Raw genomic sequence first — 26,810 nt, forward strand, 5'->3', positions numbered from 1 at the left:
ACACACACACATTGTAATTTCGACTACACTCAGCGCTAAGCCAACTGACAACTGACGTCATCCTCTTCCTGCTCACCGGGAGGAGTTCCTGTTCCTACACACACACACACACACACACACACACACGTCCCTTTCGATAATTTAAAAATGTTTGTTGCCAACCGTAGATTTCACTTTGATAAAAGATAGTTAGAGCAAAAAGATTGTCTGCATACATGATTCAAATATTCATTGCTAAAGATGTAATTTTTTGCACATGTTTAGGTCATGGCTGGCTACTTTTACTTTGTTTTATTAAAGAAGGAAAGCAGAACCTCTAATTTTGATAGAAAAATCAATTTTATATAAAGAAGAAAGGATATACAAATCAAATTTATAATTTAATTTAACACAGAAATGTGTTCACAATTTGAGATGGACTGTGTGCTTGACATATCAGACAGGTCTGTTTCAACCAGCTCTGCACTATGGACTATACCATGTTTACTTGTGTCTGTCAATATGGTCTCAAAGGCCACGTCAGCATGCGTCCTTCATATCTTGCAGATGACATGAAAAAGTAGTCTGGCGGTTTAGTTATGGGACTCCCACGAGACATGTTAGAAATAGAATGGCCAAAGTCTGTGCAGCAGATAGCAGATATCCACAGTTTTAGTCCTCTGAATCAATTTAATGCTGGAGTTTGTAACACAGACTCTTAGCTGGGGTTGAGCTGGGATAACTCTGAAAAAATGTTCAGCATTATCTTTTCATATGTTAGAACACTCCCTCCAGAGCCAAAGGAGACATTAAGCTCAATAAATAAATAATAATAATAAATAAATGATTAAGCTGAATATGTGGAGTCATAGTCACAGGAGTGCCATAAAAAAAGAATAAATCTGTAAAAGAATAAGAAAATTAATGTGCTGATATAAAGAAGTAGAAATATATTTATCTGGTCTCATTCATTTCTATTTACATTGCTACATTTTTACTCATGTAACGAGCCCTTCACAGGACAGTACACCTGGAGTAAAGAGCACCTGTATGTGATCACCACAAAGACTCAACAGCACTCTGTCTTCACGTTCAGCGGGACTATTTTATTTAGTTACTTATTCAGCAAAGTAGTCTGCGTTTCCCTTGAATTCCCTTACATTTTGATGCCCGATAAACGTAGCAGAGTGAGACGTCTTCTTTTATTTTCCGCCTCCTTGACGCCTCCTTGCCCCGCCCATGTCTTTGAAACGTCAATAGCGGCAAACTTCAGGCTCAGGCTCCCCAAAAATGACCACGGGCAAGCAGGAGCCGCAGTGGAGAAAAGTCCACTCCGTTACAGGAGTGACCCCGCGGTCCAGACACGGACACCGAGCAGCTGCAATACGGGAGCTGATTATTGTGTTCGGTGGTGGGAACGAAGGGATAGCGGAGTACCTCCATGTTTACAACACCGGTAAGCTAACATTAGCTGGAAGCTAGCTAGCAGGCTAATGTTTTTAGCATGCGTAGGAGCTTTTGTTGTTTATCTAAAATGTCCAGGACAGTTGTAGCATCGTTTTGTTGCGGTAATATTGGGTTATTTTTATGAACTAACATTTAAGTTGAGTTAAACAGTTTATTTCAGCTGGTTAGCTTGCTCCAGTAACTATTTTCTCGGAAGTCTTACGGTTCTTAGCTTAACCTTCTCTACACCCCCTCCTCCTCCTCCTGTACACGGACGCATTTTTGTCTCCCATGTGGAGGACAGGGATCTTTATGGGGAGATAACAGGTCAACAGCATATGCCAAATTGAACTGGTATACTTCATCTGAAAGCTGTGAACCTGAAGATTAGTTTGAGATGCAGCTCAGTACTGCATGTGAGTGTCAAGTTTTTCTAGTCTTAAATCTGTATAAACATTGTTTTGGTTAAGCTCCTATTCGAATTTTAAAAGTGTAAGGGCTTAGAACATTATGATTAAAGTATATGATGGCCATTGCTATGCTTCAAGTCTCCTAAGTTTTCAGCAGTTTTTGGGTTGATACCATTTATTGCACAAATTTGGTGCACAATTTAATAATTTTGACCATTCAAGAATCGATAAAAGTAGTCGAAAATTCCTCCAGAAAACATTAAGACACCAAAACCTCGAGGAACATCATGGAAAAATTCAAGCTGTGATGTGTTATTTTATGGCATTTTTGCAAGAATTGCATTTTGAGTTATTGGATAGCGAGCACTGAGACTGCTCAGAGACCCTGTTATTGTCAATACACAGAGGAAAGCCTGGTAGTAGCCTGGAAGTTTCACAAGGCCATGATTATTAGAGCTGCAATGATTAATCCATTATGAATTGATTATTAAATAATTATCAGCTATTGTGATTTGATTTTTTTTTTTTTTAAGAAAAAACGTCAAAATCCTCCAGCCTCTTAAATGTGGTTCTTTTGGGCTTCTTTCCTCTTCTATGACAGTACACTGAATATCTTTGGATTGTGAGCAAAACAAGACATTTGAGGGTGTTGCCTTAGGGTTTGGAAAACAATGATTGACATTTTAACCATTTTCTGATATTTTATAGACCAGTCAATTAATCGAGAAAATAACTGACCAAGTAATCGTTAGTTGCAGCCTCATTGATTATCTTAAAGATTACTGTAGGTCATTTTATACAGTGGGGTCAGGTTTCAAAAAATGGACTCAAGGCAAGTTAATGGCTTCTGTGGGCATGAACATCATCACAAATGAATATGATATGCAAATCCAATTCTGTTTAGGGAACAGGAATAATCAAAAAGAATAGGTGAAAATAACACATTTATGCTGCATGCAAAAAGTCTAGGCCCAGGCTAGGTTGGGCCATGGTTTACCAATGGATTCCTTAGGTCTTCTAGTTTCTTGCAGTACAAGTATCTTTACTCCAGGTTTAAATATGAGCCTGCTACAGCCTCTGAAAGACTGGTGAAAGTTAACTGAACACAAGTTTAATGTAACACACTGCAGTGAATAAGCACTAAGCACACTTTGGGTTTGAAGTGACTACTGTACAAGTTACTGTTTAAATGATATGTTGTGGAGGGCATTGTGCAGTAAAGGGTCACTTAAGTTGACTGTTGTGGTGTTTGAGGTAATGTTTGTGTAGTGACTGCAAAAATAGCTTTGTTTGCTCAAATTGTTTCCACAAGTTGTGGGTGTATAAAATGTCTAAAAGGCAGAATTCACCAGGATGTTCTGTCTAATGCAGTGGCTAACATCTGGCCATTCTTCCAGTCTCAAAGCAGTGGTTTCTGCCCGCGGTGAGGGGGGACATCCCACCTGGCTGTGCTGCCCATGGCTTGGTCTGTGAAGGTACTCGAGTACTTGTCTTTGGCGGTATGGTTGAGTACGGGAAATATACCAACAGTCTCTATGAACTTCAGGTAACACCGTCACATTTTCATTTTCAGTGGTATTTCATCTAATTCTGTTGCTGTCGTGATGAATAAGATTTTAAAATCTTGACTTTGGTCCCATGTGTCTCAGGCTAGTCGCTGGCTGTGGAAGAAGCTGAAGCCCAGAGCACCCAGGAACGGCTCGCCCCCCTGCCCTCGGATTGGACACAGCTTCACTCTTGTGGGCAACAAGTGTTACCTCTTTGGAGGGCTGGCCAATGATAGTGAAGACCCCAACGGCAACGTACCAAGGTGCTGTTGAAAGACACACAGGGTTTTTAGAGATGCACATTAACACATCACACTGGTTGCCTCTGTTTGATTTGTTTGTGGGTATGAAGTTGTTACTGACTTTATTTAGCAAGCCCTCCACTCCTCTAGTGCTGAAAAGGGGCTGCAATTGACAATTACTGTCATTTATCAATTAATCTGGCAGGTGTTTTCTGTTTACTGATTAATCATTTAGTCAAAAAAAATAATGAACAACTGCCCATCACAACTACCCAGAGCAGAAAATTACAGTTTAAGATGTTTTTTTTTGTTAAACCAGCAGTCCAGAACCCAACAATGTTCAGTTCAGATGGAACTAGAGAATCTTTGGCAGTTCTCCACAACTTTGTCTTTCAAAATAACTGAAATTAATAAATAGTTATCAAAATAGTTGCTGATCATTTTCCTTGTGATTGGCTAATTGATTGATCTTTTCAGCTCTAGTTTAAACTATAACTTTAAAACATTTGAATTGGCTCTAATGAACTTCAAGCCAAACACAGTGGCTAATCACTGGCTGTGGCATCATTAGTGTTGAAACCAGAGTTGGCTTCTAGTGACTTATTGATCTTGTTTCTCTTATTGAAAATCCACAGTTACATTCAGTTTAACTTTACAGCTAACCACTGTGGAGACTGTACTGTTTGATATATAACCTCATATAAGAGGTAGTTGATTAAATTAGTTTAACTTTTGACCATCTCAGATATATGGATGACTTCTATGAGCTGGAGCTGCAGTCAGTATCAGGAGCAAGAGGCTGGAGCATCCCAGAGACGAAGGGCAGTGGTCCCTCAGCACGAGAGTCCCACACCTCTGTTGCCTGCATTAGCCTCGGGTCCCCGAAACTCTACATCTTTGGAGGGATGCAAGGAAGTCGGTTAAATGACCTCTGGCAGCTTGATCTTGGTAGGACATCTTTTTTTTGACAGATTATATCGACTATCTGCAAGTTTCAGAAAAAAAAGTAAACTTTTTGCCTCCTATAGTTGCTACTGTGCCTTTAATTAAATATAAATAAAAACATGTGGTAGGATCATTTGCATGTTTGCACTCTTTGGAACATTTAAACTTCTTATCATGATCCTTTTCCTGTATGCAGACACAATGGTTTGGTCGACTCCTCAAACCTCAGGTTGCATGCCACTTCCCAGAAGCCTTCACTCTGCCAGTGTCATCGGAAACAAGTAAGTGAACCTTCAGTGTCAGTGTCGTATCTCAGTTTGTATGTGACACCCGGCCAGATTAGCCTTACAGTGTGTCCCTCTGTCTGTCTCCAGGATGTATGTTTTTGGTGGCTGGATTCCTGTTCCTGAGTCAGACAAACACAATGCTTTAGGAACCGAATGGATCTGCACAAACTCCCTAAGTGTGCTTAACTTAGGTCAGTACATTTCTATACAGTAGAGTTTTCACCTTTATAGTATATTTATTAGTGTTAAATCTTTATTGAAAAGCCCTGCTTTAGGAGACACTTGAAAAGTAAAAAAATCATGATGCATCTTGTTGGGCTCACTGCGTCAAGTTCACTGCTGTCCTGTCTCCCTGTCACAGACACTATGACCTGGCAGAACCTGGGCCCAGAGCAGCAGGACGACATCGAGTCCCAGCTGCAGAGCCAGGGACCCCAGACGGATGACCCGTATGCCAGTAGGCCCAGAGCCAGGGCTGGCCACTGTGCTGCCGCAGTCGGCTCCAGGCTTTACATTTGGAGCGGGCGTGATGGGTACCGAAAGAGCTGGAACTACCAGGTGTGCTGCAAGGACCTCTGGTACCTGGAGACAGGTGAGAGCTGAGAAGGGGCTGTTAAAAGTATTTGGTCATTGAAGTCTTCTTTTTTTGAGTGACAGAGCAACTAAAACACAAATACAGTTATTCAGTACAATATTCTGTGTTCTGTCATCAGATCGACCACCCACCCCAGAGGCAGTCTTACTCATCAAATCCACAGTCAGCATGCTTCATGTGGCGTGGCGCCCCCTGGCAGCAGCAGACTGCTACATCCTTCAGATCCAGCCTGTGTGTCCTCGCAGCTCTGCAGGGACTGATCCACCGGCCAAACCGGTCCATCCAAGTGGAACAGACGGACTGGAGGTGGGGGATAAAGTCTCTGCAGGTAAGCACATATGCAGTGCTATATAGTGTGATTATCAGAGTGGGGAATATTCACACAGACACCACAGTAACATTTTGCTTAACTCTCTTTTCTCAGGTGTCCAGTTCCATCAACCTCAAACTAAAGGAACCATTAATAAAGAAACAAATGCATCATCCCAGGTAGATGAGACTTACTAAAAATGTTTAAATCTGTAATAAAGATTATTACCCTAGAATCCCTAGAATGGCCAATCAGAAGAGCTGATCAGATGGTGAAGGAAGAGTAGCCAAAATATACATCCGCTGAGTTTCAAATGAGAGTAAATTTTTCATTTAGTGAGTTAATATTGTACATATACATACAGGGACTTCATGGTGCATTCAGTTGCACCTCATAAAGTCAGAAATCTATATTTGAATGGCCACAAAGGTTGTTTAAAATGGTAGTTTTATTTTTACTGTCATTGAAATATTGGCCTGCAACATTTTTAGAAATTAGATGGTAAACTTTTAAGAATAACCCCATTCATTTCCACATAGACAGATTTCTCAAAATTCTATTCAGTTGTTATCAACAAACTCAACAATATTATTATACAACAGGTCCCCAAGTATGTCTGTGATAATTAGGGCTGCAGCCAATGACTATTTTCATTGTCATTTAACCTGACAATTATTATTATTATTATTATTATTATTATTAATTTATTAATTATTCTTTTGACCAACTTATGATCGTTGCTGCTCTAGTGATAATTATCAAGTTGCTCTATACTTAAACTCAGTATACAGTGTTGTTAAGAGTAGTCATTACAAAACTACTACAAGAACTGTTACAATAGTAAACAAGAGAAGTTGTGTTAAAAGTATCAAAATCCAGTTCTAGTTAAGTTTTGAATTTGGCTTTGAGTTAGTAATACTGCATTGTGAAGGTGTCTTGTCAGTTACTGTAGTTATTATATATATATATATATATATTTATCTACATTATGTTTTGCTTGTGTCTTACTGTAGCGGTGCTCCCTATTTAGAACAACTAAATCTGTAATTTTCTCCCTGAATTTCAGGATGCTCCAGCACAGCAGGACACTACAATAAAATCATCAGTGGAAGACTGTCACACAGAGCGCTGCAGTAAGTCTCGTTGCCAAGCCTGGCTGAATTTTATGCTCCCAGAAATTTGAGTGTTAGAGACAACAAAAGATTCAGAAGGTATTTTTGAAGTAACATCAGTTATTGTATTTATGCTCTACTTCCCACAAACAACACACTGTACACTTTTACTCCAGAGCAGCTGTTTAGTCTGAACTACCCTCATCGAACAAAAAATTTCAGCAGTCTTGTCTTCTCACTCCAGCTTTACTGTCACTGCAGTTTCACAGCTCTGATCTGCTGATCTTGTGGTCTTAGGTGCTGGACAGCAGACATCAGCAGCCGAGGTCAGTAGGTCCGTTCAACAGCAGCAGCCAGGTACAGTAATGATGATGTTTGAGTTCAGATGTCAGTGATGAACCAGACTACAGCAGGTGAAGGGTTTTAAAAAGTGAAGCTCACCGTAGATTTTTCTTTGCTTTTAAGAACAACCTGTTTCAGCTGACAAGACAACAAATTTCTACTCCCGTGCAGATCAGGTCAGACACTCTTCTGAACAGTGATTTTTAGCTCTTTCTCTCAGCTTGGTCTATAAACTCTCACCTCCCATGTCCAGCAGAATCCAGATGAAGCCGTGTGGTTTGATGTCGGTGTGTTCAAAGCACTCTTCTCGGAGGTCGGTCACTACTTTCTGCCTGCTGACAGTGACCAGGCATCTACAGCCAACAGCAGCCGCCCCACGAATACTAAAGAGGTAAAAAAAAATTCCCCTGAAATTTATTAAACAGTGTGTAGTTGAGACATTTATTCCTGTATTGTTGTTCACTGTTCTTGCTTATGCGGAAGACCCATGAATTGTCTCACCCATATACCTTCTGTCAATCCTTTGCCTCCCTCCAGAGGAAGCTGCCTGGGTCTCAGGACTATCAGGGCAGAGAGAAGCAGGACCTGGCTCCAGGTCAGACCTACAGGTTCAGAGTTGCAGGAATCAACTGTTTCGGTCAGGGAGACTTCAGCCAAGTCAGCGAGTTCAAGACCTGTCAGCCTGGTTTCCCCGGAGCGCCCTCTGCTGTCACAATCACCAAGGTGACTGAAAACTGATGATAAATCAAGAAGGAGCTGCTGTATTCTACATATTCCCCATAATACTCTTTTTTTTTTTTCCTTGCATAGGCCAATGATTCAGTCCACATCACATGGGAGGCTCCTTCCTCTCCATCGGGCCGCATCCTGGAGTATTCCATGTACATGGCAGTGAGGAAGAGCCGCTCCACCAGCTCTGAGGGTCCGGGTCAGATGGCCTTCATCAGGATCTACAGAGGCACCAAGACATCCTGCTCTGTCAGCTCCACCCACCTGGACAACGCCCACATCGACTGCTCCGCCTCCAACCGGCCAGCTGTCGTCTTCCGCATAGCTGCCAAGAATGAGCAGGGCTACGGCCCGGCGACGCAGATCCGCTGGATCCAAGGTGGATCAACTTTTTTCCCCCCACATTTATTTATACACTTATTCAAAGAATACTCACAGCAGCCAGATGGTTGTCACAATCAGTATGCTATCATAAGCTAATGAAAACCAAAGCTATGAAATTTTAAATTAACAATACCAGCTGTAACATAATGATAATAATACTTATTTTAAAAAAGTATAGCATCAACAAGGGGACAATGAAAACAAAACAAAAAGACGAGGGAAGAAAGGAAAATGATAATAGTAATAGAGAGTTAGTCGGTCAGTGGCACACTACATGGAGGAATATGCATAAATTATATCTCACATTGGGTATAGACCTTGTTTTTTTTTTTAAGCTTCTGTTCATTAAAGGGATAGATTGTATTTTTTGAAGTATGCACCCATACCTACAGTAGATGGACGGCATGCCTGCATTTTGGAGAAGCAGCAGGAAGACATGTTTTAACTACCCAAAAAAGGCTCACCTAAAAAAAAAAATCAATATCAATTTAAATGTAAATAACCTGACCTTGATGAAATTGATTCAATTTATTGTTTCTGTTTTTTTTGTTTTGTTTTAGATCCCTGTAAACTGCGAGCGTCTGCATCCAAAGCAGACAACAGTGCAGAAGCTGACCAGGACGCTGCTGACAGGTGACCAGAGTGACTTGAAGATTTCTGTTCATTTGCACCCTGTAAATTGATTTTTTTTTTTACTGTCTCTTGCATTTCTTTTTCTCTTGCAGCTCCAGCTGAAAATGTTTGGACCAATAACATCATATTTTGGAGGAGACCATATGTGCACTCAGGAAGATGGCAATGTTCGCCACTCAGATGTTGTATATTTCTTAGATAGTTTTGTTAATTTATTTTTTTAAAGTATTTAATTATTGTCCTTGTAAATAGATATACGTTTTCACAGGAAGGATGAACCACTTTTACAATCCTACTAACAGTGTGGTCATGAAGTACCAATTATCTGTCCAGTGGAATTTTATCGTTGTTTTATGAACAGATTGTTCCATGATTAAGATCTTTATTAATGTGATTTTGTAATTTTACACAGACTAGTGTTACTACACTCATTTTCTGTATCCGTTACATTTCTGCATCACATTTGTTGGCTTATCATTTTGTTGCATTTCTTTTTATAATCATTTCTAGATTTTTTACAAGTGTAAGTGAAAAATATATTCAGTCATAAATCCAAAATATGGATGCACTACTCACATTTCTGATCTTAATTAAAGGTATTATATATGCCACAGTTATAATATGCAGAGATTTGTGGTGAAGAAAAACGTGGAGGCATTTCTATTCAGCTTCATATCCTTAATACCAGTTGTGTATCTCCTCACTGGCAAAAAAAAAAAAGGACTCCATGCATTCCGTGCTTCCTTTCATAGAAGATAATTCCTCTCATTATTTTGTCATTATGAAAGTGTTCATCAGTCTGTGGCGAGGGCTTGCAGGTGGAGTATAGCTTAGCTTTAACTTCCTGCATTTCAAGGGAGCAAAATGCAAACTCATTTCCCGTGAAGATGCATAAAGATAAGGGTAAACTTTATCGATCCTCCTTGGGAGGAAGTTCGACTTAAGAGCATTGCACGTGCATCAATCGTGAACTAGCCACGGATGATCATTTTAGATGCAGTGTGTGTGTGTGTGTAATGCGGGTTAATTTCTTCTTCTTGGGGACAAGTGGAATTGTAAAAGGAGACCTCTCGAGCAATATGATTTGTATTCTGTTTTTTAAAGGCGGTAACCAAAGCATTTCACAACACAGTGGGCTCAGTTTGTGGATGACAGTCATTCCTTCTCAGGACATCAGTGGTTCAGAGGTTTAAGCTCAGTCTGTTGTTTGTGGGTTTAACAGTCTGACCATTAATGGAGGCTTTGGGCAGGGCAGTGTGTGTTGTTAGTTCCACTGATCTGTTCCTTTGACCTGAGGTTGTTGTTATTACTCTGTGTGAAGTTAGGGATAGATTGCATATTGGCCATAGCAGAGTAATTGTCATTGAGATGTACAAGTACGGCTGTGTTCTCTGAGTATTTGTATGTCATGATGAGCTCATAGTGGACCAGATGTAAAGGAAGACACATTTACTTACTAATTTAAGCAGATGTTGGAGGAGATATGCCTTAGCATTCTTTGCTGGCACTTGGTGGGTTTCCAGCTGTGGACCAAGACCTAACAAGACGGACTTAACCAACAGTTTAGTCGGTCACCTCAGAATGACTGAGTTTGGTGCAGTTTGGTTCATAGAGATTTGTTACATTAGCATCTGCTCGGCTGATTTCCACATTTATGAGGTGAGCAGGGTGTGATGGTAGAAAATTTCACTAACCTGTGCAATAAAAATATACCACTGCTTCTACAAGACGATGCATTTTCAGTCTCGTTGGGCTATTTTTACAGAAAAGTCATTTGTGCTGGGCATACAGGAAAATGAAAAATATTGCATTTCAAGATAAAGTTGAAATGTCAAGACTAATACTTTCATTATTAGTGAAGAATCTATAAATGTTTTTTTTTTGACATTGACATTTTAATTTTTAATTAACATTTCCCTTATGCCTTGAACCAATACTGAGAGTAAAGTTTCACTTCATGCTTGACATTTTGACTTTATTTTCAACATTTCACATTTATTCTCCTAATTTCTACTTTATTCTCAGTTTGCAATAAAAATATTGTAATTCTAATTTCTTTATTCTTAACCCCATGACACCTGAAGTTATTTACAATTATATAAAAAATGTGTTTTTGCTTTCAAGCAGATGCTAAATTAAGTGGAGATTGTTAATTTAACTATAGCACACAGAATAGATATAAATTTTGGTATGATGCAACAGGCATAAATGGACAAAATAGTAATAAAACACACTTTCCCATGTCAGGTATGTAGATTATTTTATTGATGCCACAAAATTATTTTCAGTTTCCTGACTATAACACCAGCTATTATAATCCAATGTCAAACAATGTCAAACAGAGCTCAAGCTTTTCACTTTGAACTTCTAAACTTTCACTTAGAAATGAATGAATCATAACAACGACAAGAAACAAAACAGTACATCTTTACTCTTACTCTGTCAAACTCCCTTTCAACATCCGATGAAGGCTGCCCCCTCTTCTTCTTTGACAGATCCTTGCCTTGCATGCAGAGTGCATGTGCAATAGATGTTCTGAACGCAAGCAAATCCTTCTGTTTCTTTCTTGGAACACCCATTGACTCGCAATCACGCCGATACAATAACCAGCTGCTGACAATGACCATATCCACAAAGTGAAAAAAGAACCTATGGTAGTACTTTTTTGACCTTATGTGGATGCGGCAATATGTGATCATTGCATCAAGAGCTTCAATGCCGCCCATGAACTTGTTGCACAGGCTGACGATGCTTGGGCATTCTGCAGACACTTTCTTTTTCAACTTTCTATCCCATCTTTCTATGTTAGAAACAGGCTGGGCACTGGCAAAAGTGCTGGCAACGATCACCCCTCTGTTGTCAAACCATTTGACTGCTCTTATTTCCACATTGTCTACAAAAACCTGTTGCTCTTCAAATGTCCCTCTTCCCTTCTTCTTCATTTCTGTGTCTGCACTGAAACTGCAGCCTTGCAGGCGACTTTGCTGGACAAGTCCCAAGGGCTGGTATCCCCTTGTTTGCAAGAGCAACAAACAAATCCAAGGAGGAAAACCAGTTGTCAAAGCACAGCAGGTGATTGACAGCACCATGAACAACTTGTGCAAGCTTTAGCCCCAATGTCTGGTTCTCCTGGTGCAGGATCAGTTTTCCCTGCAAATATGTCAAATGAATGCACCAGGCCTTTTGTGACACATTTGTATGGCTTCTTGGGGATATGTTGCTTCAGACTTGATCTGCCTTTGAATGGCACCATTTGCTCATCAACAGACAACATTTGATCTTGAGAGAGAGTCTGAAATTTGGGGAGAAGTGAATCAATAAGTGACCTGATTTTGAAAAGCTTATCACCGTTGTTGGGTGCCATGTTGTCACTGAAATGAATGAAATGTTTTATTTCTTCCCATCTGTCTCGGGACATCACATCAGCCACGTGCGGTACTCGACATGCACTGGACCAGTACATTCTTGACCTAGGTAAATGCATAACACTCATGTACATTACAGTGCCAATAAACTGCTCCAGTTCTTTCTGATCCAAGTTGAGGGCACATTTTGGATTTTGTTTTGTTTCATCAGCATTGTTCATATGCAACCATTATGGCCGATTGTAGCGAATTCGCGACAAACAGAAATCTTCAAATAACTTGAAATTCGCGACAACCGGTGTCAAATCCTTTAATTCGTTAATTTCTATAACTTAAAATCAATATGTACTCTGCAAAGGAGCCAGTGATCTTGAATACTGCGTTTGAACTTCTTCAGAAAGAGAAGTGCACTATGGGAAAAAAAATCCCATGAGCCCACAGTTTGTAGTTTACAGATTAGCTAGCTAGCGCTGGCTAGCGCAGCATCGAAAGTAGGGAGTCCAAGTTCAACAAAAGGGTGAGTGGCTCTCTGTAGCCAACTGTTAAAACGTGTGCAGTAAAAATGGCGAGTTTAAGAACAATGTATAGAGTCGTAATTCGATGTTTCAAACCCAAATGTTCACACAGTTGTAAATAACGTTTGCCATGCTAGCAAGCTAAATTCAGTTGTGCTAATATTGATAGTGTACCTGTTATTTGGCTTGCTGCTAAAGTTAGCTTCAGGTTGTAGTTTAGCTCCAGTGAAGACACGCATTATTTTATTTGAATGGTAGCAGTTAGTTTTATGTGTTTTTATTGAGAAGAAACGCCCGAGAGCCATGCTTATGTCTGCCTGTCCAAAGTCTTTAGCCTGACATTTTCAAGGAAGATATCATGCAGGTAGTGTCCGATAACGGACGCACTAAAGTAGCTAGCTGGCTAGTTAGCAATTGAAGTCGCGGAACCCAGAGCGCGACATTTAAAAACAACTCAGTGCTTTTGACTACTTTCAGGTGTCTTTTTGCTCTCCTGGTTTGGCCATGTTCGGTCAGTATCATCATCTTCATCATTATTATTATAAGGTTAGACTTTTAGAGTCTGCAGTGTAGGGTATCGCTATTAGTTTGGAGTTGAAAGGAGTAGATGTAAACAAACCACATCCACGACCCATTGTTTTAAATAGTCAGTCTTTGTTTAGTTACACGTAAGCTACCTTGCCATATTATATCTTTTACTGCATTTCTGAGTTGGCATATGGAACTACAATATGTACGGTGATAAAAGCATTTAGCATTTTGTTGTGTGACATGATTGTAATTGGTGCCATTAGAGACGGACAGGATGCTTGATGTTAAGTGGCTGAAGTGGTTTAATAGTTGCAATCAAAAGACTATGTATCCACAGCAGAGTCAGCAGCCAGGGAGTGGAGCTAACTAATCACTTGAGATTGATTCTGAGTCTTGCATTTACTACTAAGAGGTTGTGATTTAATAAGTAGCTGGGGGACTCTTCTTAAAGCCACCATGGTAACAAACTGACAACAAAGCCAGGGCTGATTTTTGCCCTCGTTGAGTATCTCAGCACACTTGGAGAGAGAGTGTAGGCAGTTTTCCTCACTGTTAGAGGACTAAGGGCTTGCTGACAACACCTATTCCTTTTTTGGATGCAGACAGCAGTTACTTTGCTTGGCTTCCCCAGTTTCTTGTAAAAAAAAATCTTCTGTCTCTGGCTGTTTTCCTGCAGAGGTGAGATGACCTCCTCCACCCTTGGCCAGTCGGCCCATCTTGTCCCAAACCTGGAGCCTGGGATGGGGAAGTCTGCAGCCATGCTGGGGTTGTCTGCTGGGCTTGGGGGAGCAGAAATGGAGCTGCAGAAGATGTTAATTGATGAGAGGATGAAGTGCGAGAACCACAGGACCAACTACCAGACACTCAAGGCTGAACATGCTAGGTACAGCTAAATCTAATTTAACATAAACTGAATTTTCATCCTTTGGCAATCCTAAGCTTTTGTTTCATATTGTGTATAATCATAAGGAATTAAACTCTAATAAATTATATGATTCTGCAGTTCACCAGTGTTTGCAGTTTCAGGTATCTGTTAGCACTAAAGTCAGCTTTTTTGCAGCTTGCAGGATGAGTTCACCCGGGCTCAGGGCGAACTGAAACGGCTGCTGAGTGACAGACAGGCTCAGCAGGAGAAACTGCAGCTGCTGCTGGCTGAGCTCCGAGGAGAGCTGCTGGACAAGACCAGGGAGCTGGAGGAGCTGCGGCTGCAGGTAAGCCATGCTCGAGAAGAGAAACTCTCCTGTGGGACTGATGAATAATTCTGCTCTTTGATTTGAGAGAAAAAAATACAGTCACAGATCTGATGTGGCTGCAATTTTTGTTTATATTTTTTTAACTGCCTCTGTGCATCTGACCATCAGCTGACTTTCTGGATTCAGATTTGTGTCTGTGTGTGTGTGTGTTGACCAGGTGATGACCCCTCAGAGGCTGGAGTTGCTCAGAGCTCAGGTGCAGCAGGAGATGGAGGCTCCAGTCAGAGAGAGGTTCAGTAAACTGGAGGAGGTCAGTCAGTTTGTCTGTTTCTGTATCATAGGTGTGGGATGTAATATAGAAGTAACATGGGACGCAAATGCCATCAGTTGTGATCAATGTGGGCAACAATTAAGGCCACTCTGATTAGTTGGCCACTGATGGTTATCTACCAATATGCATGTTTAATAGTTTGAAGGGATAGTTCATCCAAAAATGAAAATTCTGTCATCATGCTGATTGAGGGTCAGGTCTATTTTGTTAGTCTGCAAAACACTGCTGGAGTTTCACAGGAAAACAGAGTCTCCCAAACAATAGAGGTGAATTGTGACCAGTTTTCAAACGGAAAAAACAACTGGGAAAAACAGAAAATGCCTCCATACGGCTCATCTGGCGTAATGCAAGTCTCCAAAAGTCCAGACAATCCATTTGCACACCATCACACCACACTCACCCAGTTCAGACAGTGTGCACGTGCACATGAATGTGGCTCCAAGCTAAGGATCTACAGTGAAGATTCAGGCTGAAAACGTGTAAATAACTTTTGTTTTAGTTTACATTGCTTTGTAGTAAAGTGTGTGGGTACCAACAAAGACTCCATGGGTCATTCATATCTACTCAAAAATCTAGACTCAAATAGTCATGAAGGTTGCTTAACACGGCTTTTTCTTATTTTACTTTGTCATTATTTTCTTTTTCTTTCATTACAACATTTTTAATAATTAGAAGCTAAAATCAGAACATCAAATTCATGTCTACTTAAGCAGACTTTAAACATTTTATTGAAAATAAAATGATCAAATCATACATTCTTGTTCAACAGGTCCCCAGGTACCTCTGTGATAATTTTCAAGTTGTTTTATACTTACACTCAATATACAGTGTTGTTAGGTATAGTTAAATGTACTACAAGGAGTTTTAAGTGGTTATGACACAGTCTCAGTTAATTACTGATGCCTCTATATGACCTGCATAAGCAAAACAAGATAATCGGTCAGAGGATCGGCTATTTCTGTGTCGTGATTCTTAATCCCTGCCATTGGGTCGGATTCTCCTTGAAATCAGATGAAACCAGTCTGTACTCAGTTAAAGTTACCGTGAGTTGTACGTTAGCCACTTAAAGGGGAGTGGGGGGGGGGACTTTAATTTAATTTTAATTTTTGAAACAGTATTGCCTTTGTCCACAGCGGCCTCAAGAATCAACACAATATGAAAGTTCCTTCTAGTAGCTTAAAATAAGTAAACAATGCTACACAATAAATAAAAAGCTTCAAACAGACTTAGTGATTGCCCTCAGAAATCCTGATTTGAGTAACCTTAGCATCAGTATGATTGACAGGAAGCCATGTAATGTAATGCAGCACTGATATGAAACCTCTAAACAGTGACATCATCCTGAAACAGAATCTTCCTTCCTGTTTCATATTATGTATTATGCCTCTATATGAATTTTGTACATTTAGTAATTTATATAAATGGACAGCTGCATATTGTTTCTACTAAAGAAGGAAGTATTATCTTTTTATTAATTTCTGCTGTAAGTTGGTGTGAGCAGCTGTGACCATTAAGTCCAAAACAGTGGTCAAGAGATTAGCATTGATTGCTTTCAAGGGCATAACAGCTCATTTCCATGTTGTCTGTTTGATTGCTCCCTGTCTCTCTTCACTGATTAGGGGCTAATGTGTGTCCTTGTGGTTCTTTTTAGGAGACGGAGAAGTACAGGTCTGAGTACAACAAGCTGCGGTATGACTGCACTTTTCTCAAATCACAGATTGATCACCAGAGAGAAGAACATGCTCGTATACTAGAGGAGAGGAGGATCCGCTATGAAGCAGAGGTAGATTGGTTGTTGTGATGGTTTTCAATTTAAATTCTCTGTAATCCTAAAAGTAGGTAATAATTTAAATGATTGCCTTCCTGTTGTCAGATCTCCCGTTTGGAGAAGGACAGGGAGGAGCTGGTGGCTCAGTATCAGGGTTCAGACCCGTTGCGTGATGGGAAACGAGTGGAGGCTCTGCTGAGGGAGAAAGCCCAGCTCCACCTGCGGCTGAAGGGCCTGGAGGCGGAGGTGGCTGAGCTCCGCGCCCAGAAGGAGAACTCAGGCCAGCAGGCAGAGAATGTCCAACGCATCCAGATCAGACAGCTGACGGAGTCTCAGGCTGCAGTGAAGTCTCTGGAGGTGAGACAGCAGCAGGACTCCTGTCAGGACTCATGTTTTGTTATGTGTTTTTATGAGCGTGACTTTTCATCTGATTTTTATTTCTGGTTATCGTTGGATCTAACTGGCTGTCGGTGTGACAGGCGGAGCGTCAGTCGTTGCGTCTGCAGCTGGAGCGGATGGAGAGCGAGCTTCACCTGAGCCATGAGCAGAACAGTCAGCTCACTGGACGCCTGCACAAAGCTGAGAGAGAGGTCAACTCCCTCACCTGCCAGGTACGCTGACCTCTAACATGTTTTGTCAACAACCTCACGAGTCATTATTGAGCAGAACCAGTTCCTAAACTCATGGCTGTGTCCTGTCCTATCTCACATCTTGTATCTTATCTTAAGAAATCCTTACTGGGACTGTAAACTTCTTCAATCAGTGCTTGTCCTGTCATGTCTATCTGTGTTCACACTGTACACTAGACTGCCTGTATCCTCTCACTCCACTTGTCACTGGCTAGTTAGCTAGCTCTAGCTTTGATGAGTTGAGTTTAATCCTGTTGTGGAGGAGAAGGAACCCCACCTTCTTAGATTGTTTTGTTCCCAATTATCTGCCAAGGATACAGATTTTTGAACAGACAGTTGTCCATCAAATTCATTAATACATGGTCCCAGAAATTTAAAGCCCCATCATATGGTTTAAGTAGTCTTTCAGTCATAATATTTTAGTGTTCATCTTCCTCCCCGTCTTTACTGTCATTGCCATACAGACCAAATAACAATGGTGTTACCATTTTGTGTTACCAAACTGAAATAATGTGAGATTTCAGACTTTCTGTAATGGGATCTGAGGTTTTGTTGATCTCCACCTTTGTTTTTGGTCTTAACTGTTCTTGCTACACCATGAATTCAAGTCTGTGTTTTGTGGTCATGACTTTTGCCAAAAATCCAGTCAGACCTGATTGGATTCTAAGAGATGCTAATGTCTTACTATCTACACATGTGGTTTGAAGCTTGAAATGAAGATAAATGATTTCATTTATGGGTTTTTTTGGTTCACAGATTGAGAGCCTGAAGCATTCACACAAACTGGAGGTGGCCAGTGTCAAACTGGAGTGCACCCGCTCTAAAGGGGAGCTGGAGAGGGAGAGAGACACACTGCAGGGGCAGATTGACGGTATGGATCTCCCACACACAAAAGTAATACCACAATAATAGTATTTTAAAAAAATACGGCACTGGTAAAGAAAAAGTCACTGAACACTGTCTGGTTTTGCTACAAGCCAAATTTAATGCAGGACAGTAAAAACTAAACTGAGGTTTTGATTGAGCACAGAGATTGGATCATTTTAACCACATTATCACAACATCATCTCTCTCTGTAGTGAGAAATGGACCTAGCTCCTGTCTGTCTGCATGTCTGTATGTTGGTTGTTCACCTTCGCTCATCCTAGTTTCATTTTTTACTTTACATGTCATTAATCTGGCAGATGATTTTATCCAAAGTGGCTTACAATATGTCTCTCGCAACATTAATTAGCTTCTGAAACATAAAGACGGCGTGGCCAACATTAAACATATAATAGAATGTTATAACATGCAGAGTCTGCTCATAAAAATAATCTCAGCTATATTTCATAGTAGATTGATCGATTGATAGGATGATTAGTCGTTATCATCTCTTGTGTCGATCAACCTGTTTGTCCCTCTTGTGTCTCAGGTCTGCAGGCGGATGTGGACATGTTGAAGGCTGCGGTGGAGCGACAGAAGGAAGTTCTGGTGGAGAAAGAGCGGGAGATGGTCAGGAAGGTGCAGTCAGCCCGCGAGGAGGAGTTCCGCAAAACTGCAGCGCTGCACGAGGAAAAGTGAGAATCACATTTGTTTTATTTCAGTCACTGTTATCAGTCCTGTGATGTTGGTCTTGTGTTTAGAAGTAAGATGTAAGGTTTGAAATCCTGGAAAAGATGGGAATGTACTGTCAGATGATTTCTGTGTTACCACTTCCCTTTGTTATTGTCCTCTCTGTGAGTGTAAATTAAATTTTTTCTTTTTTTCTGTTGTCATAGGTTGGAGTTGGAGAACCGTCTTGCTGCTCTGGAACAGCAGAGGGCGCTGCAGGACGCTGCAGACCACGCCCAGAAAGAAGAGTGGGAGGAGCGTCTTCGCAGCGCCCAGCATGGCGAGGAATCAGCCCGCAGGGAGCTGCAGAACTTGAGGTCCGACTTTTACTGAATATTACTGCAGTGTTAGTAGATTTACACAGGTGCCAGTGAGAGGAAAGAAATGGGAGCGGTATTACAGAAACTTCTTATAAAGTCATAAAATAAATCTAAGGCAGGATTTTTGGTATTAAAGAAGCAAATCTAAACTTTAGGAATCCTATCTGATCTTACTTAATCCTGTCTTAGGTTAGGAAATCCTAAATATTCAAATCGACATTGGTTATAAACTTTTATGTCTGTTACTTAGTAATGATTGCTAAGCAACCAATGCCACTTTCCTCATGTCTCAGAGCTAAATCAGGTCCTAACCCTAATTACCATGGTTACCAAGCAGTTAAGATAGGATCTGCAAACTGGAAGATTTTTTGTGATAACACCAGGTTACAGACAGTGAACAAGCTTTTATTGAAATGTCCACCATGGTTATCTGCTTTGCTTTTAAGTGGTTACCCAATAGCTGCCAACCGATATGGTTAGTTGCATGTAGAGACCAGATTTTATCTGCTGAAACAAATTTAGATGACAGGAGAATGAAGTTTGTGAGATTATGCACTGCATGTAGCAGACACCGCTGTCTGCAGCTGGCTCTGTTACATGGCCTCTCAGTTTCCTTTTCACACTCTGCCTCAGTTTCAGTTCGCCTACATTACATACATTTGTAGTCAACTGCTTAAAATAGACAGTGTAAATGTTAAACTTTTCTGCCATTTTATATTATTTCGTGATCGTTTTTTGGTGATTATTTTTGAATTATCCTCGTTTGTGCAAGGGCAAAATGGAGAAATACTAAAATAAACAACAAGGAAAATGTCAAGGTTTGCACCAAGTCTTAAAAGTTTGGAAAAGGTATAGTTTTAACTTATGTTTCAAGATTAGGAATGTGCTTAAAATTTAATATATACTCCTTGAAAAATGCTTGATCTTCAATATAAGCTGGTGTTTCATCCACACAGTCATGTAAACCAAAAATCTCTTAATATTTGAAATGAAACGGCCCCATCATTATATTCTACATTAATATATATATAATATTCATTGCAAGATAGTCCTCTGTTGATCCGTTACTCTGGAAATTAGCAAGGTTTAAATAATCATGATCAAAACAAGCAAGGTTAATATGAGGTAGTTGGTAAAATAGCGTGTCAAACAGTACATTCATTGCAGTGAGTATGGAGGAATTTGCAACAGCATTTATAGTAACAGTTTAGATGTAATGATAATGGTGTCAAAAGTCTGGAAATCTTTAGTTTAAGAACCTTGAAAGTGCTTGAATTTTACTGTTATAAAGCTGTACGAAGGTGAATTATAATTTTGTGTCTTACAGAACCAAATTACAGCAGCAAAGTTCCCAGCTTGAGGAGCTTGAGAGACAGAAAGCAGAGATTGCTGACCTACAGCAGGTGAGTCAACATCAAGTCACACAAAGAGTTATTAAAAACAAACAAAAAAAAACAGCAACCACAGGAGAGTTTGTATACCTGAAATAAATGTAGTTTTTGTTTGTTTGAATCAACAGCAGAACCAGGAGCTGGGTGTCCAGCTGGGGACACTGTCTCACTCCGAAAGTGACCTGATGGAGACGAACCAGCGACTGAGAGAAACACTGGACAGAGTTAGGGAGGAGCTGAGGACGGCCCGGGGCCAGGCTGAAAGAAGTCAGCACGAGGCTGAGAGGTACGTCTGCTGCACCGTCTTCACAGAAACTTAAACTGTAAACTGTACTCTCGATTAAGACCCTCGTTTCTTCTCTGGTATCTCCGTGTGTTGTTTCTCCTCCAGGCTGGTGGAGGACCGACAGGTGGAGTGGTTGGAGGAGAAACACAAGCTGCAGGAGCGAGAGACTGAGCTACAGCAGAAATACTCTCAGGTCAAAGAGAAACTGCAAAGAGCAGCGGTGGCCCAGAAGAAGGTACTGCTCTCGACAGTCTTTAAATTCAGCAGTTTGTGAAAATGCATCATCATACAACTATATACAAGCTCAAAATTTGATTTACACGTGTTTGGGATTTTTTTTGGATTGTGATATTGAAATAGTCTTAAGCAAGACTTTAATTTTTCTCTTGTATGTGTGTGTGTGTGTGTTGTACAGAGGAAAACACAGACAGAGAACAAAGAGAAGCGACAGCAGGATAAGATCCAGCTGCTGGAGGCAAAGATCGAGGAGCTGGAGCTGGAAGCTGCTGCAGCCAAGAAGTAAATTTCAGATCTCTCATTTAAAGGGGATAGTTTTTAAAGTTTGGTTGTATGGAGTACATACAACCATAGTCAGCAACGTAGACACGCCCCCAGTTTGGAGGAGCACCAATATATGAAGCTAAGTAATATAGTGCTGTGGACAAGGTCAGCAGCAAAACGTATTTTAGCCACTTAAGAAAATCTCCTGCTGCTATAATACACCAACTATAGATAAATTCCTCATATAACCCCACTTCAAAAAATCTGAATTATCCCTTAAACTATCTACAGGTAAGTTAGCAAACTGTATATTGGTCTAATGTCAGTGTTTTTACCCCTCTGTCCAGACGTTCATCTTTCTCAGAGGAACAAGCTCAACTCAACAGACGGCTGAAGGAGCTGCAGCGACGACACAACGAGTTCCGACGCCTCCTGTTGGGCGGCCAGGGTCCCTACAGTGCCGGGCCCGCCTTCCTGACCTCCTCGCCCACTCCCTTCCTCCTCCTCGGGTCTGAGGGACCATTATCCAACATACCAGTGAGTATGACTAGCAGTGAACTGAACATTTTGCATGAGCCTGTACTGTAGATGGATGATAATACTGTGTTTGATTTGACTGGAGACAGAAAAGGTACATAAAGCATCATAGAGAAGAGACAGAGAAACAGGAAACAGATCAGAGCGTAATGCAGTTACAACGCCACTTGCGTTTTGAGGAAAGGAAGTCTCCCGCCTTCTCTTTTCACACATGCAGCCCACACCTCCTCTGTGTTGGTTGTTGAAGGGCTTTCCTTGCCATGACAGATCACCAACTGAAGCAGCAGTATACATGTTATGTACTGTGCAGAGTTGCAGTAGTTACTAATGAACAAGTATCTGTTTAATCATACACAAATGAAATGAAGGAGATGAAATACCACAGTGGAACCCACATGGTGAAGGTTGACCCACAGCCACACCCTGTATGTCTGATAACGGCTCGACTAATCTGGAGAAGCAGTGCAGCTTCACCACAGCAAAAACAAAGTAACCAAAGGGTGACAAAAGTGTGAATGAACACACAGGAAGCAGTGTGCATGTGTGAAAAGTGATTGAATATATAATACATGTATGTTTTACATCTGCTTGTTTCTCTGTGCTGCAGGAGGAGCAGCAGCAGAGGGAGCTGTCTCTGCTCCGCCGGAGGCTGGAGGACCTGGAAAACGCCCAGCAGCAGCAGCTGGAGGAATTTGGATCTCTGCAGAGGGACAGGGACCCCACACCTCAGGCTGATATCTGACACTCCCTCTCTCCTCTCACACTACTTCCCAATTGGACTTGCATTTAAAATACAGAGTGAGGCGTCCTTTTTGTCACACCAAGGACATTTTTTTATAAAAATGGAAACATTATTTATTGGTGCATTTCCATAAAATGAGAAGCACCTTTTCTTTTTAATTGACCATGATATCCTCAGGGTTTGATTTTGTATTAAGATGTTTGTTGTTTACACACATTTGTACTTAGCCACTCTGGAAGAAAATATTTTGTACGGATGTGTTGATAAAAATGTTTCAGACACGTCAGGCTGAGAATTGCACAATGTTTACACAGACTTGTCATTTCTAACAAGTTTACTTGAATTATATTAAAACAATGACTTAAAGATGAACCCATTTTGTTTGTTCATTGTGCTTAGACACATCAACATGTTACAGAGAAAAGCACGAAGTGTGCAGGAATATCTTGCAATAATGTGTAAAAACAACTGTCGCTTTTCCCTACATCAGTGGACTGATTTTCTTAATTGTTGCAGGTCTTTAGGCCACAGTGGAAACAGGCCATGATGAGCTGAAGGAACCTTTAAGTGGGAAACATAGTTCCTGTGAAAAACAGGAACTGGAACTGTGGGTAATGAAGTATTTGTCTTTCACTGTCAAACTGTGCATAGAACTAAAAGTCCATCAGATGCAACATCGGTCAGCAGATAGAGCAAAGCTACATTCAGTAAACATGTCCTTTCATTAAAGCTACTGACAGACAGGTACTATGTGCTCCAGTGTCTTCAAAAGTTGCCAGGACTCACAGTTTCCAACAGACTTTTTGTTGCGTCAGGGCAGAAAACCCTGAGAGGGCATTTTATAAGACAAACTCCCCACTGACTCATGAATTTATCACCATGGTTAGCAGTTCCTTTCAGCTCCTCTGACGCTGCTTAATGCTTCATTTCCATGTCAGGCGAGGGGGACAACACTCACTGGACAAAAGTCTCCTCAATCCTTCTCTGACAGTTTCATCACAGTTTTCCTCTCACCAAGTCGTTCACAGTTCATAATATGAGCGAAAACTCAGTTCCAGGAGCAGCTCTTTAGTCCATCAAAGGAGTTTTTAACATGATGTAGTTGCTCCGTCAGCTCAGTTGGGGCTCCGTTTTGGTCCAGCTTGTCTTTGATCTGTAAGAAAGGCAAAAAAAAATACCCAGGTTATTGAGGTTATTGGATAAATGCCACGGGTTCCTAAAAGTCTTTCGTTTTGTAAGGAACAAAGATTCGTTACAAGGCGTATTAGTCATGTTATGAAGGCGACACTTGATTTAAGAATGCAGCGGTTTATATTGAAAACAAGTCAAATTCTCTCTATTGGTATATAAAGAGTTTTGAAAAGGTGCTATTCTGCACACGAGAACAGGAAACAACAGCCTGATAAAGCAAAGGGAAATTGGAGGGTTCAGAAATCTCATTTCCTCTACACACAGTATCTCATGTGACTGCCGGTTTCACAAGAGAAATCACTCTTGGCTGTTGATGTCAACATCTCAAAATCCACCACCAGAATTAACACATTTCTAATCATTTCTGATCTGAGCTTTTTTTTTTTGATACCACTTTATGTGGTGTGTATAATCAAGTTTTATTTATGATTCACCTGTCAGCTGAAACACAGGAACTTTAATAATAAGTTCAGGCTGTGTGCTGTGTTCTCACCACAACGAAACATTTCCCTTTTTACGTTTGTTGCCAGGGACAACACAGAAAAGCAAAAGAATAGGTGTGAATAATATGAAAAAAAAAATCATGTTGCCATTATTTGTACTGATATCGCAATGCGAGTCACCATTTTAGTGGGAATGTTAATTTTTGCATTTGATTTTCACTGAAAAAAATATAAAGATACTTTTAATGATGTGCTGTGACATATTTTAATATTATCAAAAACATTGTCCTGTGATTTGTCCTGCATTTTTTTTTTGTGACAAAGTCAGATCCAAAGTCTGGCAATCTTTATAATGTGATCAAACTGAAATTTGTCAGCCTCACATTGTTCACCTCAGACAGTTTTGATTTTAGTTGATAATTAATTGCCACAAATAGTTGTGCTTAACAATCAATTTGTCTTTTTCTGTTCATTTTATGCCACACATTTAAACAGACTGAAATGAAGCATTAAAGGAATGTCAATAAATCATCTCCAGAATTTCTCTCCCCAGAACTCTCAAAGCCACTACTGCTCCTCTGAGGCTTCAGAAAGCAAGAAATAAGGGTTTGAGAGCTCAAAATCTAGCTTGCCAAGCTTTTTTTTCCCCTGGCAGTGGAAACTTGTGCTCAAGAAAACAGTTTACCTCAATCCAGCTAATGGAAAGGCACCAAATTCACATTCTTTGTTGTTACATTTCTAAATAGAGATGTGTGAATAACACTTTTTCCTTCCCGATACAGATTCCAGTGCCTAAACTTTGCAAATTGCCAGATACTACTGGATCTGGATCAGCTCAAATAACCATAATCATGTAATGTCATGTAATAATAGCAACAGACCAAGTTTGAACTGTAACTACATTTTTTTTTTAATGAATCTGGGCTTCGCATCTCATGGCAACAGCATCGTCGGTTCATACTGGCTTCATCGAACGGTTTCAAAAACATCCAGAGTGATTTGGAACTAAACATGAAAACCTAACGCAGCATTACGGTAAAAAGAAAACGTGTGCCAGCTGGTCTTGAGATGGACAGAACTGACCTCTGTGAAGTATTTCTGGATGAATTTGTAGAGCTCTCTGAGGGCCGCAGCTTCATTAAACTCATTTTCATGTTTCTGAAATGCAAACAGTCATCCATTAACTGCTGTTCTCCACAGGGCATCTTCTGTAAGAGTTTGCACTTAAATGGACGTTACCTTCGACTCCTCCTGCAGGAAGTTCTTGAACTCTGACGCTGTGACTGGAGACTGATCTCTGACCTGCTTGTAGTAAGCCTTCACTTCCTGTTTGAACTGAGGAATGTCTTTGGCATAGAGGAGCTTGTTGGTCGGTGCATGCTGGAACAGAATCATATTTAGGTTTAGTGAGAATCAAACTTTTTCTATTTTCATTCATAAGTGGAAAAACCTAACAGGTAGATTCACCTTTCACCTGTCTTTTTGTGTAATAATGACATTTTGAGACATTTGTGGTGGACTTTACCTTCCCCAGTTGGTTCTCACTAAGAGAAAAGGAATCCATGAAGGCCTGAGCGATGACAGACAGGCAGCCGTCCAAATTTGGAGTCTTCTCCATGTCGAACACAAACTGGGGGTTTTTCAGGATGTTGACCCAGAAGCGCAGCGGCAAACTGACAGGACAATAGTTACCAGGGACAAAAAAAACAGGTTTTTAAGATTTGAACTTTAGGAGACTTCCTCAAGGTAAGTGTATTACCTATAGTGGATGGTGGTCCATACACGCCAATTTTGAAGAAAATTTAAAAATTTCATGGGAAACCACTGTTACATAAGCCAAATATTGCTCTTTCCAAAGCAACCAGACTCCATTTGCAAAAACTGTAATTTTACCTCACAGAACATAGGAGCTGCTGGTCTACTGCTGCTTCAGTCTATTTTGTTTGTGCTGCTGTGTGACCTCTTAGCTTTAAAAGGTTAATTTAGATTTACCAAAGTCACACAACAACACAGACAAAATAACAGACCAAAGCCGTGGCAAACCTGCAACTCTGGTGTTATGTTAGGTAAAATTACTCTTTTTGCCAATGAAGTTTGGTTGCTTTGGAGCGATATTTGTCTCATAACATCAGTTTCTCATCTAAAAAGTCTGTTTGGTGGCAAAGTAAAGCAGTGAGAATAATACTCCAGCTGCTTCTCCACACTGTAGGCATGATGACTGCCATCTACTCTAGGTAACACAATGACTACCGATAAGTACGTCATACAACCCTAACTCAAATAATTATCCCTGTCCCTTTAAGTGTCCGATGACCAAATGTCAGCCATACCTGTTAGTCTTCCAGATGTGCAGCACATCAGGGTCGGTGATCTTCATGTTGTCTGCCTGAGCATCCAGGAAGTTGAAGAAGTATTTGACAGCGTGTGGGGCTCTGTTGTTAGGCATCCCCCAGATGGATCTGAACAGGTTCTCCACAAAGGAATGCACCGCCACCTTTAAGAGAAAGAACACA

The 26,810-nt window shown here is 40.6% G+C and overlaps 3 protein-coding genes across 3 annotated transcripts in view; 2 read left to right on the forward strand and 1 right to left on the reverse strand.

Annotated features, from left to right (window-relative positions):
* The first annotated feature begins 1,228 nt into the window (after positions 1-1,228).
* Positions 1,229-10,690, forward strand: hcfc2 (host cell factor C2). The gene is made up of 15 exons (XM_084711504.1): positions 1,229-1,435; positions 3,233-3,381; positions 3,485-3,645; positions 4,370-4,572; positions 4,766-4,850; positions 4,944-5,047; positions 5,218-5,448; positions 5,570-5,779; positions 7,171-7,230; positions 7,339-7,391; positions 7,469-7,606; positions 7,753-7,938; positions 8,026-8,323; positions 8,889-8,961; positions 9,054-10,690. The coding sequence occupies exons 1-15, from the start codon at positions 1,270-1,272 to the stop codon at positions 9,061-9,063; spliced, it is 2,127 nt and encodes a 708-aa protein (XP_084567630.1). The 5' UTR covers positions 1,229-1,269; the 3' UTR covers positions 9,064-10,690.
* A 1,466-nt stretch (positions 10,691-12,156) lies between these two features.
* cep83 (centrosomal protein 83) lies at positions 12,157-23,029 on the forward strand. The gene is made up of 16 exons (XM_084711271.1): positions 12,157-12,435; positions 14,049-14,255; positions 14,433-14,583; positions 14,783-14,875; positions 16,548-16,679; positions 16,770-17,021; positions 17,144-17,275; positions 18,050-18,164; positions 18,708-18,852; positions 19,054-19,203; positions 20,534-20,609; positions 20,726-20,883; positions 20,989-21,118; positions 21,299-21,402; positions 21,732-21,921; positions 22,529-23,029. Exons 2-16 carry the CDS (start codon positions 14,056-14,058, stop codon positions 22,661-22,663), a joined length of 2,163 nt encoding a protein of 720 aa, XP_084567397.1. The 5' UTR covers positions 12,157-12,435; positions 14,049-14,055; the 3' UTR covers positions 22,664-23,029.
* A 468-nt stretch (positions 23,030-23,497) lies between these two features.
* Positions 23,498-26,810, reverse strand: part of plxnc1 (plexin C1) — a 69,455-nt gene continuing 66,142 nt past the window's right edge. The window contains exons 27-31 of the mRNA XM_084711176.1: positions 26,628-26,791; positions 25,823-25,970; positions 25,537-25,677; positions 25,381-25,455; positions 23,498-23,816 (exon numbers count right to left, since the gene is read on the reverse strand). Of these exons, the coding sequence (XP_084567302.1) occupies positions 23,712-23,816; positions 25,381-25,455; positions 25,537-25,677; positions 25,823-25,970; positions 26,628-26,791 (633 nt within the window). The 3' untranslated portion in view covers positions 23,498-23,711. The remainder of the gene's footprint in view (positions 23,817-25,380; positions 25,456-25,536; positions 25,678-25,822; positions 25,971-26,627; positions 26,792-26,810) is intronic.

This window comes from Lutjanus erythropterus, chromosome 22 (genome assembly GCF_056507025.1).
Source record: "Lutjanus erythropterus isolate fLutEry1 chromosome 22, fLutEry1.hap2, whole genome shotgun sequence".
Taxonomy (NCBI): domain Eukaryota; kingdom Metazoa; phylum Chordata; class Actinopteri; order Lutjaniformes; family Lutjanidae; genus Lutjanus; species Lutjanus erythropterus.

What these genes read in the sequence shown, in the direction of transcription:
- hcfc2 (XM_084711504.1), top strand. Translation starts at nt 1,270, where the DNA reads ATGACCACGGGCAAGCAGGAGCCGCAGTGGAGAAAAGTCCACTCCGTT. An exon ending in GCCAGTGTCATCGGAAACAA is followed by an intron (nt 4,851 to 4,943) that starts GTAAGTGAACCT and finishes GTCTGTCTCCAG; the next exon opens with GATGTATGTTTTTGGTGGCT. An exon ending in GCCCCACGAATACTAAAGAG is followed by an intron (nt 7,607 to 7,752) that starts GTAAAAAAAAAT and finishes GCCTCCCTCCAG; the next exon opens with AGGAAGCTGCCTGGGTCTCA.
- cep83 (XM_084711271.1), top strand. Translation starts at nt 14,056, where the DNA reads ATGACCTCCTCCACCCTTGGCCAGTCGGCCCATCTTGTCCCAAACCTG. An exon ending in TCAACTCCCTCACCTGCCAG is followed by an intron (nt 17,276 to 18,049) that starts GTACGCTGACCT and finishes TTTGGTTCACAG; the next exon opens with ATTGAGAGCCTGAAGCATTC. An exon ending in GACCATTATCCAACATACCA is followed by an intron (nt 21,922 to 22,528) that starts GTGAGTATGACT and finishes TCTGTGCTGCAG; the next exon opens with GAGGAGCAGCAGCAGAGGGA.